Below are 15,613 nucleotides of genomic sequence, written 5' to 3'. Positions count from 1 at the left end.
CATGTTGTCCATGTTTTGCAATACTTCATAAGACTTTCAGTTTGCAAAATAATTAGCAGGGATGAAATGTATTGCATTGTATACATATTTTACTTAAGTGCCTTGAACTGGCTGTCCGGGAATAATGCCATGTTACTTTGAGTAATAATAGGAATCATTTCGGGACCATATGATCACTTTAGAAATATTTTTGTTTTACTCTGGTAGGATACATTTCTCTCCACCTCGCCCTTTCCTCTGTCGCCTATCCAAAGGGAACACCTTTTCTGCTGGAGAAAGTCTCGTGATACAAGGGTAATACGAATGTGTGACGCAATCTGATGGTAGGGGAGGGGATTGCTCTGCCTCAACTGTGTAGAAAAGGAGGAGGAAACAAGGATGGCGGAGTCACACCTCTGAAGGTAAAGCACTTATATTATTGCGTACCTTTAGGTGAACCTTTCCAACTGATGTTGATTTCGCATGAGTTTTAATGAAAGCACCTCTTGTCCTGCACGTAAGGTGGTGGGACTTTTCACTGTCTTCTACCAGTAGGGTGAGATGCACTCTTTTGTTCAGCTTCGGAATGGCCGCTGTGTGGAGAATGTGTTTTCTTTTTTTTCTCGTCATAACCAGTAAGGGAAGAAGAGCGCCACACAGCCCTACTTTGCTAATGGAATACGCCTTTGCCTTACGACGATGAAAAAGTAAACATGGAGGCATTCTTTGTGCCAATAGGGTCCTGCCACTATCACATTGTCAGTTTAACAGTGCATGATTGCGCACGACAAGCAGGGGCTGTGTTCTTGCTGCGGCTTGTCTCCCCGTAAAGCTCGCAATGGTTGGAATGGTCTTTCACGGATGACAGCTGTTTGTGGAAGGCCTCAGCTAGCAAGCAGAATCCGTAGCTAGCTATCGTTGTAATCGTGGCTGTTTGCTGGAGAAATCTTGAAGACTACCGCACTTCGTTACCATAAGTAACTAACAAAACAAAATTATGGCGACTTGGTGAAGTTTTTCCATATTCAAGCATCAGTTAGTGCTGCTGTAATCGTTGTGTCCATTTGTATTTTGTACCAGAAAGTGACTGTTTAGCTTAGATTTTATGTTAGCCAGCTTGCTGTCGGTAAAGGCTAACATTAGGTGGTATGAAGCTAGCCATTAAGTTAGCTATGGTGGCTAACAGTAGGAACTGCTACGTAGGCTAGGCACAACTACGTCGATTTTGTATCCTATTTTGACGATTGAAGGTACATTGCCACGTTCTTCCTGGAACTAAAACTCAATGCAAAGTATTTGACTGGGATAATGTTGGTATTGTTGCCGTCCGAGTAGGTAGTTTCTGGAAAGTAGTCCACATAGCAGAATGTTGAACCAAGCACTGGAACGTCAGGTACTCTTTGCTGCCAATTTAACGTTAGCACCTTTGCTAACATAGCCTGCTAAGCATACATTGATCACCGATGTTACGTTAACGTATATTTTACAAAGGGAGGACGTCGTACAGATCATTGAACACCAAGTCAACCAGCTTAACATTAACATCAGTTTGATTCAATGGTTACTGGCTGCTAGTCATTTCCGAGGATTGGCCACCGTGCTAATGTTGGATAGCAAATGTTAGCTAACTTCCTGCCCTGTAACGTTACAAGGTGGAGAATCATTTCACGTTAGCTTTCTGTAATTTGGGTTAGTCTCACGTAATATCAACCAGGAGTTCAAATGACGTTGTAAGATGTATTTTGGTGTTGGTGACCCATTGCTCAAAGGAATGTTTCAGTATGAGCGTGTTCAGCTGATTAGTCGACATGATGGTATAAAACAGTTATCTTCACCTTACTTGCTCTTGCTCAAAGTGATCTTTGGTCGACAAACTAGATAATCTGTTTAAACCAAAGGTTCTGCTAACAATCTCAACCATTCATCTGTTATCAACCACACCAAATGTGTCTGTCTTCTGACTCACTAGTCAGGCTTGGGTAAATATTGTTCAACAGTCAGCTGTAATATGTGAGGATTCTGGTGTTAAGACAGTTATCCAAAAATAAACTTTATTGCCGCCGCCTCCCCCCAAACGTGTGTTGTCATGTGTAGTCTGTCTTGATGCAATTCTTAACCATGTCAAATGCCCTGCCCATCTCTATTGTGGGGCCATTTTGTCAAACAAACGTTGTGGAGTAAGCTATGTTCTGTTAGTTAACTACTCGGTGACAAGTCATCTTGTACTATCACAAAAATACTGACCTTACAAGAAGGAAGATATTAATCGGGAATGCTGGCGTTGGTATGAGAACATTAAGTAGCTTTTATGTGGTAGTTATGAAGTAAAGGCAGAAACTCACTCAGATGACCTCTGATCTTATGTGCTATTCCACAGTATTCGCCCACAACATCATCTTTGTGTTTGCAAGTAGGCTAGTGCTTGAATTTTCTTGGCTAGGTTGGCCGGTGTAAACAGTGCTGTTGTACACAATGTCCCACAAGATAAAATGCCATTTGAGAATATAGGCATGGTATTGGGTTGTTGAATTATATTTGGGAGAAACAGGGAACTTTTTTCCTGAAGGTCTATATAAGCTGTGGAAGTATTGTGTAACTTTGTTTGGCAACTGATTTGGTAATGTTTGTCTCCTTTGGCTCTGAGGTTGAGTTGTCTCCGAGGCCTAGACAATAGCCTACAGCCTACATTAGAAATGCCCCAGTGCTAAAGGGCCAAAGTCAAACTAGGCACTGTTCAAAAGCAGATGCTTCCCTGTGTGGACACTTCGTTATCTACTTAACCAATAAATTACACTGTCATTTAGCTTGATCTAATCAGAAAGCATGATGAAGTAGTCCTACATGTTGGCCTAAATATTCAGGATGTGCAAGTCCACAGAGTGTTCCTGGTTGCCTCTCCTGCCAAGTCATTGGCTCGCTGTACATTGCTAAGACAATTCACAACGTCATGATGTTTAGTGCTACACAGCATATTGGATTTGTGAATTATTTATTTATTCATTTATTTCTAGCCTGACTGACTAGGCTACAAGGTATAGAACTTCAGGACCTAACTTTGACCAGCAGTGACCAGAGACCACCTCTGTGTTAGAGATCTTTTAATTTAATTTGGGCTGACCACAAGAAGATCGTTGACTATCCTATATTCAGTGAGTTTGGAACCCATGATTACCAAAAGCAGGGCTAACCTTTTTGGAGGTTCATCTGAGAAAACTACTATTGCTTAGTGGTAGTCAAAAGCTGGTTATTCCAAAAGATATTCTTTTGAAATGCATGAATATTCTTCAGGATGATTTAGTGGAATGTATTAGCAGTAGGTTGATAAAGGTCATACGTTTCCAGTACATTTAGGGTTACATGTTTGACCAAGACCTTTCGGGTTCATTGCGCTTCACTTTAGGCAGCCATGCATTGAGCAGACCCAGATGCTCTCATGGTGTGATTTGGGAATGTTCCCATAACTGAGTAAATTACCCGAATGTTAGATTGTGTGTGATTGGACCGTCACCTCCCACAATCTCTTTTTACCAGCGGCCATCATGTAAAACCATGCAGGCTGAGCACTCTGGGCCTGGAGTGGGCAGTGCCCAGTGCTGCCCTCCTTAAATATCCCTTTGTCATTTTAAAAGGGCTTGAGCCCTTTCGCCATAAAGGTCTCATGACCTGTGGGGAGCCTGAGCTTTGAAGACGGCTGGGCTGGGCTGCTGAACCTGAGGCTTACTCCCAGCAGCTTTGCCCTTTCAGCCCCTGTGATCTGAGGCCAGAGCACCACGCTCACTCCACCCTCCACCCGGCCCCGCCACCCTCGCTCCCAGACACGGGACGACGTGCGCACACCGGCTCCTCGGGACATTAATGTACACAATTTGTTAACGGATGGCACGCCCCCTGTCCGCTGTGTTTGTGTTGCAGAGGCACGCTGTGGATTTATGAATCTGTTTGGTTTAACAGCGCTGCTCCCAGGAGCTTCCACCACTGGGCCGTGTGCCGGGTTTAACCTGTTAAGTGCTGCTTCCACCACTGGGCCATGTGCTGGGTTTAACCTGTTGAGTGCTGCTCCCACCACTGGGCCATGTGCTGGGTTTAACCTGTTGAGTGCTGCTCCCACCACTGGGCCGTGTGCTGGGTTTAACCTGTTGAGTGCTGTGGCTGCACAGGATCCTTGGGTTCTGTGGCCTTTAGGTGGGGTTTAAAGTGTAAGGCCTACTCCTCCTTAAAGCCTTGGTTTGATGGAGTTCAATTATATTCAGTTGTATTTAAATTCTGTGCTGTGTGTTATATGGGCAAAAAAAAAAAAACAGGAGAAAATCGAAATGGTACACTGTTTGTATTGTCTATTGGTATATTGATGACGCATTCAGATATAGCATAGGCGTTCATTCTGTTTGAGTAGTGGCGCACTGAAGTGTGTTTAGGTTTATATTGCAAATTAAAAATAGGTGTAGCCTTTTATGAATAAATAAAATGGTGTTTGCATTATTACTGTTTTTCTTGATCAAGGAAGTCTGCCTCACCTATCATGACTGATGCATGAAATCTATGTCAACAGTAGCATGTGTCATTGGGTCATGGCCAGCAGGGCATATGACACACATTTGCATTACCTGGATTTGTTTGCGTCAGTACTTTTAGGAGAATGTGTCATTATTTTCATTAATTGAGTGAATTATTTTAATCATTTTCTGCCTAGATTAAGGTAGTGTACTGTTAATCAATGTTAGAATCAATGTCAATGTTAGAATTTTCCCCTCTTTTGTCTCCTATCAGCACACGCAAAAGATGACTCTGGTGACCTCTCTTTGGTGAAGTCTTTTGACCTGGGTGGAGGGATCGTACAGCCATTCAGACAAGCATGTGGCTGGAGCAGCCCACTGCCCTTCCTCTCAATCTGAGGCTCCTTGCTCCGGTGGCGCTCTAGACCCCCCCTCTCCCCCCCTCTCTCGATGTCTACACCAGTATGTATGAAGGCCTGCGCGTATGAGATCCTCTCCCTTTGGTCCAGCACCACAGTTCTAACTGTCCTGTAACAGACCCCCAGACGTGAGCGCTGCGAGAGACTGACTCTTGGGCTCCCATGAGCAAGAGGGCCGCAGGGGTGCCGTCACCATGAGTAGTACTTTAGGCAAAGACAAGGACTCCAAGGAGAAGGAGCCCAAAGGTCCCTCCTCTGGGAAAGAAAGGGAAAAGGAGCCCAAGGGCGGCTTCAGCAAAGACGGCAAGGAGAGCAAGACCAAAGGGAAAGATGCCAAAGACGGTAAGAAGGACGCGGGCGGGGCGCCTCCAGCCGTGGCCTTCTACGTGGACAGCGTCATCAAGCGGCCCAACCCGGCGCCGGGCACGCGGAAGAAGTCCAGCAACGCCGAGGTGATCAAAGAGCTGAACAAGTGCCGCGAGGAGAACTCCATGCGCCTGGACCTGTCCAAACGCTCCATCCACCTGCTGCCCAGCTCCATCAAGGAGCTCACGCAGCTGACCGAACTCTACCTTTACAGCAACAAGCTGCAGAGCCTGCCGTCCGAGCTGGGCTGCCTCTCCGGCCTGGTGACGCTGGCCCTGAGCGAGAACTCGCTGACCAGCCTCCCGGACTCGCTGGACGGCCTGACCAAGCTGCGCATGCTGGACCTGCGGCACAACAAGCTGCGGGAGATCCCGCCGGTGGTGTACCGCGTGGCCTCGCTCACCACACTCTACCTGCGCTTCAACCGCATCACCACGGTGGAGCGCGACATCCGCAACCTGTCCAAGCTCACCATGCTGAGTATCCGCGAGAACAAAATCAAGCAGCTACCCGCAGAGATCGGTGAGTGGGCTCCCTCCTCTCCTCCGTGCAGCTGTGGCTGGTCCGCACTCACACTCCTCTTCTCAACACTCCTACACAGCTCCACTGGGCTCCTCTGCAGTTTTATTGTTTACTCCTAAATGCTGATTTTCACTGTCGTGATGGATAAGTAATATGGTTGGAAATAGCCTTCATGCTGTTTTATGCATCTTGATCTCTGTGAGACTAGACTAGACTTTTGCGGTTGAGGAGACTGAGAAAGAGCTGATAAAAGTGTTTAGGTGTGTATGTGTAGGCACATTGCTATGAGATCCAAAAAAGGGGAACTGTGTTTGATCTCGAAAAGCAGAATTAAAATGAGGAACAGCTCAAGCGTTTACAAAGTGTTTACTTCAAGATGGCAGACATGTTTGTTTGACAGATATGGGCTTTGTTGTGCAATTCTCAACTTTATTTTCAAATACATATTTTGATATAGCAAGTCTCATATTAAACCGTGTGTTTTAAAGTGGCCTAGTAGTTTGTGTTAGAAGGTTCCAGAAAGTAATGTGTGTCTGTTCCACCTCAGGGGAACTGTGTAACCTCATCACGCTGGACGTGGCGCATAACCAGCTGGAGCACCTACCTAAAGAGATTGGTAACTGCACACAGATCACTAACCTTGATTTACAGCACAACGAGCTACTGGACCTCCCGGAGACAATAGGTAAGTGGTTCAAAGCACTCGACAAATTTCGATTTTGAAGTCACAAGGTTGAACTGTAACTTCATCACATTTGACCCAGTTTTGTTCCCGTGATTTTAAGTGAATTGAAACTGTGCTTTTGTCCCTTTGTCGTTCTAGGCAATCTGTCGAGCATAAATCGCTTAGGTTTGCGGTACAATAGGCTGTCAGCAATCCCTCGGTCATTAGCCAAGTGCAGAGAACTGGAGGAGCTGAACCTTGAAAACAACAACATCTCAGTGTTACCAGAGGTGAGAGCCCAGATGTTCAGCATGGTCCGATGATGACTCAACCAGCTCTCCAGAGTGGAGGAATTACATTACAGCACTACAGAACATTAAGTTTCTTTGGGACAGAGTTGGGCAAGACACAAACTTGATCAAGATCATGGGTTGAAAGCCCAAGGGCTTAAGTATAGTAATAAGTTAAATGCAAAGGGGCAGGATAAGTCCTGCATCTTCACAATGTGGTTTTGCAAGTGCTTTGACAGGGACAGCATGTCTTCATGGGTTGTGTTCATGTGTGTGCGTGGTATGTGGCCTCTCATATGGCACCCCTCTTTACCTCTGACAGGGGCTTCTCTCCAGCCTGGTCAACCTGACGAGCCTGACTCTGGCAAGGAACTGCTTCCAGTCGTACCCAGTGGGGGGACCCTCGCAGTTCTCCACCATCTACTCGCTCAACATGGAGCACAACCGCATCAACAAGATCCCCTTCGGCATCTTCTCAAGGGCCAAAGTGCTTAGCAAGCTCAACATGAAGGTGTGCGCGTGCTGTCAGTCAATAAATCGATCTGTGTAGCGCTTGACCCAATCTGAGGTAGAAACCCCCCTCAGAACACAGTCCCAGCTAAATAGCAGTCATAGCAGCAAAAAAGGGACGGGATAAATTAGTTCATCCTTAAATGCACGTAGCTGAAGCCACCATGTCATGGGTTTTATACCATACCTATTTATTAGCAGTTGATGCGATCCGTATGTGATCAAGTCATTTAGGTGAAGAACTGAAAACAACAAAGTGATAAGGTCTCATCAGACTATTTGATCAGTATATATCTATGGTGGTGGTTAATTGCTAATTAACACTGATTTCTGTGTTTCTTTTGTGTTTCAGGACAACCAGTTAACTTCTCTCCCTCTTGACTTTGGGACCTGGACAAGTATGGTGGAGCTTAACCTGGCCACCAACCAACTGACCAAGATCCCAGAGGATATTTGTGGCCTTGTGTCTTTGGAGGTAGTGTGGATTTGACTTGCATCCCTTCACGGACATCTGTAAACACATTTTACACTTATCAGGACAAATCAGAAAAAAGAGTCTTTGACTGTATATTTTCTCAACATGCCTGTTGAACATATTGGGCCCTATTTTGATTGGCCACTACAGTGTTTTCCACCCGGGGCGGGTTGCCTAAACTCCAGCGACACATTCAACTTCCTGCCAAGGTGTGAATTTTGGATATAGCCGTGGCAACACATTCTTCTCTGACGGGGGATATTTAAATATGCCAATTTACAAACCATCCCTGCCCAAGTCTGATTTATCCATCTGCCAAAAAATATTACGTTGAAAGACTTGAACGTCTGGGAAGTCGTATTTGTCTAACTTCAGTTAAATGCCAGTCAGCAGTAAACACATGTCATGTTAATACACAATGATGAGATGTATTATTATTTGTATTAACATATTTTAGTCTAATTAGAACTAAGGCAGAGGAAGAAATGCAGTGCAACACCAGCACGCATTTTCCATATAAGATCTCTTGGCCACAACGGAATGCAGAAACGGAATGTTGGTCCTGAGGGGGTATTCTAAGTACGTGGTTTAGTGACAAACCTGGGTTGGGTAACTCCTAGGAAGTGGTGAAGCTCCTAAAATAAGAGTCCTTTAGCTTTGTTTTGCTCGGACAATGAAGCCGTAGGGCTCTTGTATTAGGAAGTTCACACTTCCTCTTGAGATTACCTACCCAGGTTTGTCACTAAACCACACACTTGGAAAACACCCAAACTCAAACATAGTTTGCAACAACCCATTGTGTCTTATATGTCCACTCTCTCAATTGATCCAATGCTCAGATAAACAGGCTTTCACTCACTGGTTAGCTTCTGCTTGGATGCAATCACCTATTGTTTGTTCCCAGAATAATTTTGAGTGGCAAGCGGCATGTAAAGGATACAATTTCAATTTGAATTTAATTTGAATACCAAAGTTACCTGAGATGAACCTAATAAACTGTGGCTGTAAAAGCTTGATATCATTCTTTCACATCACCACATCGCGCTCAGGCTATGCTATTGGCAAAATGAGTGAAAGTAGCCTACTAAGAAATGCCGGGTTTCCATCAAAAAAAAAACGTATATTTCCGTAGAAAAAACAGCTGACCTCTTTTGCTGTCTCCCGGGTCTCACAAGAAACAATTATATGTGTAATTAATGAATTGAATTGTTTTGAACAACAGGAGAAGTATTATTGTTTACTTCTGGTGAAAACTGTCTAGACCCCAGCAGCAATATTGCAATCTTACACTGTAATCTTGTCTGACACATTCAGTTTATCGGAATTGCTCAGTAATGCTATTGGTCGGCTTTAACAAAACCTTTCACTAATTAAGTTCGGCCTGGCTCTGCCCACTTAATACCCTTACTGCCCGCTCTGAAGGGTGTCCAATTTTGTGCACCCGTCAGCCTTTTTTAACAGTCAAAATGTGGCCCATTATGTCAATTGCTGAACACCCTTCATATGCTCTTGAACTGAGATTGTTAGGGGGTCGTGACTCTTTACTCTATGAGATGCGTGGAAAATATTTTCTAGTTCTGTTTTTGGAATAGTTCCATTAGTATAGTGACAAGAGTTTGAGCTTTTCTGAAACCCTTTTCCACAGGTCCTTACATTGTCCAACAATCTCCTGAAAAAGCTGCCCCATGGCATCAGAAACTTGCACAAGCTTCGAGAGCTGGATCTGGAGGAGAACAAGCTGGAGTGTTTGCCCAATGAGATCGCCTACCTTAAAGATTTACAGGTATGCTACCTATACATGCAGATGTGCTACCTATACATGCAGGTATGCTACCTATACATGCAGGTATGCTACCTATACATGCATATGCTTACTATACATGGAGGTGTGATACCTATACATGCAGGTGTGATACCTATACATGCAACTGCTACCTATACATGCAGATGTGCTACCTATACATGCAGGTATGCTACCTATACATGCAGGTATGCTACCTATACATGCAGATGTGCTACCTATACATGCAGGTATGCTACCTATACATGCAGATGTGCTACCTATACATGCAAGTGCTACCTATACATGCAGGTATGTTACCTATACATGCAAGTGCTACCTATACATGGAGGTGTGCTACCTATACATGCAACTGCTACCTATACATGCAGATGTGCTACCTATACATGCAGGTGTGCTACTATACATGCAGATGTGCTACCTATACATGCAAGTGTGCTACCTATACATGCAGGTGTGATACCTATACATGCAATGCGTGTGCTACCTATACATGCAGTTGTGCTACTAAACATGCAGGTGTGCTACCTATACATGCAGGTGTGATACCTATACATGCAGATGCTTCTCTAAATGGGACTTGGATGACTGGTGCCTTGGCATAGTTCATGTTCAGTTAGTAAGGATCAATGAATGTAGAGTATGAGGCCTTTGGTGATTTGTATGACGTGCCTTTTGTTTGTGGTCTAGAAACTGGTGTTGACTAATAATCAGCTGACCACGCTACCCAGAGGGATCGGCCACCTCACCAACCTGACTCACCTGGGCCTGGGGGAGAACCTCCTGCAGCACCTGCCAGAGGAGATAGGTGGGTACCTCCATCCTTCCATCGCTGCATCCCAGAAATCATGCAACACACAGCATGCAGGCACCCTGACGTCTATTTTGTTTTTGAACATTTGTAATCCAAAATGTAAAAAAACATAATGGCTACCTATGTCCTCTCCCTTGTACATCGCTTTGGACAAAAGCGTCTGCTAAATGACTAAATGTAAATGTCTATGACTTTAAATCTGATTAAGCAGCAATAAGTGAGGGACAACCACACACAGGTTACACATTACTCAAAATGGCCGTGCGCAATCCTATAGTGGGCACTCATGCTTGTCTTTTCTCCGTGTCTGTCTCTCTCTCAGGTACTCTGGAGAATCTTGAGGAGCTGTACCTGAATGACAACCCCAACTTGCACAGTCTGCCCTTTGAGCTGGCACTGTGCAGCAAGCTGTCCATCATGAGCATAGAGAACTGCCCTCTCAGCCACCTGCCCCCGCAGATCGTCGCCGGAGGCCCCTCATTTATCATCCAGTTCCTGAAGATGCAGGGCCCCTATCGCGCCATGGTCTAAAGACCCATACGTCTATGTCTGACACTGTATACCAACAGCAAACACAAAACTGAAGTATCTAATGAGACCACAGAAAATAGAATGTCAAAGGTCCTACGCAGTTCAGTGCCCTTAAGCATTGCTACAGGAGTCGATGAAAAAAGGCCCATTGACCCAGGCTGTCACCATATAGCGTAGCCTGCTTCCTGAGGAGTCCCAGACGTTTATGTTCCCTGGCCCAACTCCCCAACCCACACCCAGCAACCTTGTTAATTGACGATTCCCTTTGCCAAAACGTATGATGTACAGTAGTATGTTTTAGTTGAGCGGCTGTCATTTATGATATGAAACATATTGCCAATATATTTAACAGTAATCACAGTGGTATAATAGATGAAAAAGAGTACAATTGTATGCAAAAACAAAAAAAAAATGTTTTGCTGCTGCCATAATCCATGTTTTCAAGTTTTTCTTACCATTTTTATTTTTCAGTCCCATTTTTTTTTTGTAAAACCACTCCTTGACTAAAAAGCTTTGTTTTAGAGTGCGGATGAACCGTTGGACTATTCAGAACAAATATCAATGTTGGTGTTTAAAATTTTTACATTTAAAAAAAATCGTGCCTATCCAGTTTAGTTAACTGGTTAATTTCTTAAACATAATTGTCAATGGTTACAATGTTATGATTATACATAAGTATAATTTATTCAGTGTTTCCTTATTGTGTTTTTATTGATTATTGTTTCATATTAATTAATTTTGTTTGTTTGTTTGTTTGTTTGTTTTTCTCTGTTTTCCAATATTCATTCCCATTTTGCAGGCTTGTTCAGCAGAAACTGCTGTTTATAGCCGAGTGAGTGTGAGTCACACATTGTACAAATTATACAGATTATACCGCTGTTGTTCTTGTGGGCAACTCATAACTGCTACATTTCTGACTTCTGAGTCGATTTGACTGTAGACCTTAGACACGGACCTTGGTCTCTCCAGTGAGTGACATCTGAGTCGGTGGGGCTGTATGTTTCAGTGCTTATCTCCCAGGAGAGGAGAGGAGAGGAGAGGAGAGGTGTGTAGAAGCTAGCGCTAAAGACTGGCAGAGGCTGCAAGTACCCCTGTGTTTGTATGTGCTATCTGATTGTTGCTTGAGTGCACAGTGCTCTTGGTGTTTACGCCCCCCCAACCCAAACCCCCAATCCCACCATATCTACAGTTTTGGCTACAGTGATGTCACAGTTTTGAAATCCACAATGTTATTAGAGCCATTCTAAACATATCACCCACAGTGAAGGAGGATTGCAAATATATATAAAGCAATTAAAGTGAGGTATGCCAAAAAAAACTAAAACAGAAACAATGAAGAAATGATTCCGATTCCCTGTTGTTTTCCCCCCCCATGTCAAGTGGGTCGTAATTCAGTCAGGTTTTCTTGTTTTTGTTTTTGTTTAGTTTTGTTTTTGTTTTGACCCACGTGGGTGAAGCCTCAGCTGTGCATGTTTGGGATCTGACTCTTTTGCAGCTTTTTCCTTTTTCGTCCTTTTGTTTCTTTTGTCCCACACTGTCCCATGATGCTGCTGGTCTTATGCACTTTTGAATGATGTTGGCATCCTCCTCCTCCTCTCGTCACGGTCATGTTTCATGTCACAGAGTACATGCCTGAGCGGGGGGCTTTTTTGTTTCCTTGTGAAGTGTTCTTTTGTTTTTTAGCTGTTTATGTATATTTTTATGTCAAAAAGAATATATAATTTTCCTCAACAGATTCAAATTTTTAAAAATATGTTCTAGAGCTTAATTTTGGGGGCGTAATAATCCTCTTGATTACAAATGTAAACTTCGACTGTATGTTGAAGGAGTCATATATGTTTATATACAGTGGAAAACCCCATATCTCCTGTACTCTTCATTTTTTTTTCTAAGTATTGTTTTTCAGATCCTCAATATTTTGATTGTTTTGTAATTATTATGGCCCTTTTTTCAAATGATAAAATGTATGTCTTCAGTTAGTATTATATCAAGAGACTGTACATTAAAATCCCATTTTAGTTTATCAAACTAAATGTTTTGTAAAGGTGTTACAACCAGAATTGTATTCAACAATGTTCCTTTTTTATTTTCCTTTACCTATTTACTGTCTTTTCTTCTTTCTTTTGTTTTTGTATTTTTTTTTATTGGCAGCAGCGTTGAATGGGTTTAAAGTATGACTGGTCACTGGCTGGTTTATCTAAAGGCACTTCTTTTTCTTTCATGAAGCCTTGTGTGGCCAGGACAGTATGCCCCTGCCCCTGCCCCTGCCCCTCTCCCTGCCCCTGCACAGGGGCCATGTTGCCGATGTGACCGCTGCTTGTTATGTACCAGCAGAACCCAGTTGCTGCTTTCATGGACTTTTGAAAAACATATGCTGTAAAACATGGAGAAAAAAAAAAATGAAGACGAAGCAAAACAACAACAACAAAAATTGAAAATTCCTACAAGACCACCAGTTCTACAGACTTGCCTAAGTCTGGGACAATTCCAATGAGCGGACACGAGCTGAAAGGGTGGTCTTCAGACAGTGATCAAATCATTTAGACCTAGAAGGTTCAAAAAAGAAAAGGTGCGTGATTGAGCCTAAAGTTACATGACAGACTTAAAAAGCATAAAAAAGGACATAAAACACACACACACACACACACCATGTAAAAAGGGCTTTCTCTGTTCCTGCTAAACAGTGCACCAGAGGCATTGCATTCCTGGTTTTGTATAAAAGCTTTAAATGTACATTTAGATTTTTGTGTAGTTGCCATTAGCTGTTCATAACAAATGGATCTTATGAAATAAGTAAATGCCTTTAATGAAAACGTGAAACAACATGTGCATTAGGGTATGCAGTGGAGATACTGTGTCCCATTCAACCCTGGGTTTCTTTTCTCTTTTCTTTGTACTTGTCATATTTTTTCTCCTTAAATCTATGTGCCATTGCCAAGCGGAACAGTAAAGACGGCCAAAACCAGCCGTATTGGGGGGGCGGGGGGGCTTAAGGGAACCTGATGTGTTATTATTCGGGAAGCATTTATCTAAAACCAGGAATGTAATTCAATAAAATGTGCTTTGTTTTGAAGTTTTGAGTGGTGATGATTCCTCCCAGTTCCAATCTGCTATGTGGTGCTGTCAAGGTGATGTCCGTCTTGTGTGTCCAAAGCATCAGAATGACGGGGCTCGTGGGACGGGTTCCTTTTTCTATCGTGTGATTTTAGGTAATAGAGAAATGTTAGAATCACGGTCATTTGTTCATTTGTTCCCCCCCAGAACTGTCTTGTATGTGTTTCTTTCTTGCCTTGCAATGTTGTATAGGAAACAGCATGATTTTTTTCCCTTCTGGACGAATGAAGGTGATTATATTCTGGGTCTGAAGAGGGAATAATAACGATAAAGTTTGTGATTTCTTATTAGCAATTTTAATTTTTAGTATTTGGGGGGGGAAATGTATTGTGCAGAACTGCCTACCTAACCCATCTCCTTCTGATAAGCAGCCTTAAAAGGTGTATGGTTTTGTGTTTCCTTCCTCATATCTTTGATCACCATGGTGGCATCTGGTGAGCATCCTGCGCTCTCTTAGTTCCCTTCATTCTCTTGTTCTTTTTTGCTCTGCGTACACATAGTTGATGTTCTGAGCGAACCGATGCGTGTTCTCCTTCAGAACCAGGCGTGTGGGGCCATCTTGAAATAAACATTTTTCTTTTGACTGCCTTACATCTGCCAAGGATTACCTTTTTGGCACGCCTGCTTATCAGTCACTTGACTATTTGTAATCAGTAGAGGTAGATTGTCTTACTGAAGCCAGCACACAGCTATGGCTTGACAGTGCTGTGTGTTGAGACGAGGGTATCGTTGTCCGTCCGCTCCATCGCTTTGGTATTCGACCTGGTCTGTTTCCTCCATTGTTCTGTCCTATCTGCTGACCTTATACGTCCACCGTTGTAGGTAGAAATCCTTTGTCTTAACACTGACAAAAGGACTCCTATTGTGTGATAAATATTCAGACACAGCTACCTCCTTAGTAAGTCTGCATCGCTGGGAAAGGATTTTAATACATGCCGTTGTATTGTAACAATGTGTGCTTATTCCTGTCCAGAAAGAATTGGAAACCTGAATGGTGATACTACTCAAATCAGTTATTTCTTTTCCCCCTCCTCTACATTGTGATGTACAAAATCTAGGTAAACACAGGCCTTCCCTGAATAATATGTTACAAATAGGAGGCGTCAAGAAAAACTAAAAATGAACCAACAACAAACTTCCTTGTAATTTTTAAAACAAGACCTCTGTAGACCCAAACTACTCGAAGAATATGGCGTTTGCAAAGGCAGATGACAATGTTTATTGTTGTTCTGTTTGTAAATAAGTCTTTTTAATTGTAATAAACCTATAAACATTTACAGATTGACGATTGTGATACATTGTATTGTATCCCGTAGCAGATTTTTTTCTTCTTTTTTTGCTGTTGCACCACCTTGGCCAAACTTTACTTGTCATACTGCCCCCCTCCTGAAAATAAGTGCAGGACTTAGTTTACAAATGTGTTTTACTTTCAGACTATTGGTTTGTACCTATTTTATTTGAACAGTTCTAAGAAAAAAAATGCTAAATTAAGCCAAGTTTGCAGTGATTTGCACATACAGAAGGCAGTTGGACACAGTTACTAATGTTGATAACTAATGAATGTACATATTGTAAGTTGTCCTAAAATCCACTGAGAAGCAAAATACCGCTGTTAGGCTTTTCTGTTCCTTCTGA

General features: G+C 43.0%; 1 protein-coding gene across 2 annotated transcripts; it reads left to right on the top strand.

Moving 5' to 3' along the window:
- The first annotated feature begins 358 nt into the window (after positions 1-358).
- On the top strand, positions 359-13,795 carry shoc2 (SHOC2 leucine rich repeat scaffold protein). 2 transcript variants are annotated; one of them, XM_080834943.1, is made up of 9 exons: positions 359-401; positions 4,747-5,779; positions 6,327-6,464; positions 6,603-6,733; positions 7,056-7,244; positions 7,596-7,718; positions 9,364-9,501; positions 10,210-10,327; positions 10,656-13,795. In XM_080834943.1, the coding sequence occupies exons 2-9, from the start codon at positions 5,086-5,088 to the stop codon at positions 10,862-10,864; spliced, it is 1,740 nt and encodes a 579-aa protein (XP_080691069.1). In that variant the 5' UTR covers positions 359-401; positions 4,747-5,085; the 3' UTR covers positions 10,865-13,795. The 2 variants fall into 2 exon arrangements, with proteins under 2 accessions (XP_080691069.1, XP_080691070.1); XM_080834944.1 differs by lacking the exon at positions 359-401 and adding an exon at positions 579-686.
- Positions 13,796-15,613: the final 1,818 nt, after the last annotated feature.

This window comes from Sprattus sprattus (assembly GCF_963457725.1).
Source record: "Sprattus sprattus genome assembly, chromosome: 1".
Lineage (NCBI taxonomy): Eukaryota > Metazoa > Chordata > Actinopteri > Clupeiformes > Clupeidae > Sprattus > Sprattus sprattus.
The sequence above is the reverse complement of the archived record's forward strand: the minus strand, read 5'-3'. Positions and strand labels throughout refer to the sequence as shown.

Bases quoted from the DNA above. Each gene is read 5' to 3' on its own strand.
- shoc2 (XM_080834943.1), top strand. From the start codon at position 5,086: ATGAGTAGTACTTTAGGCAAAGACAAGGACTCCAAGGAGAAGGAGCCC. The intron at 7,719-9,363 runs GTAGTGTGGATT...CCTTTTCCACAG, and splicing joins GTGGCCTTGTGTCTTTGGAG to GTCCTTACATTGTCCAACAA. The intron at 9,502-10,209 runs GTATGCTACCTA...TTTGTGGTCTAG, and splicing joins CCTACCTTAAAGATTTACAG to AAACTGGTGTTGACTAATAA.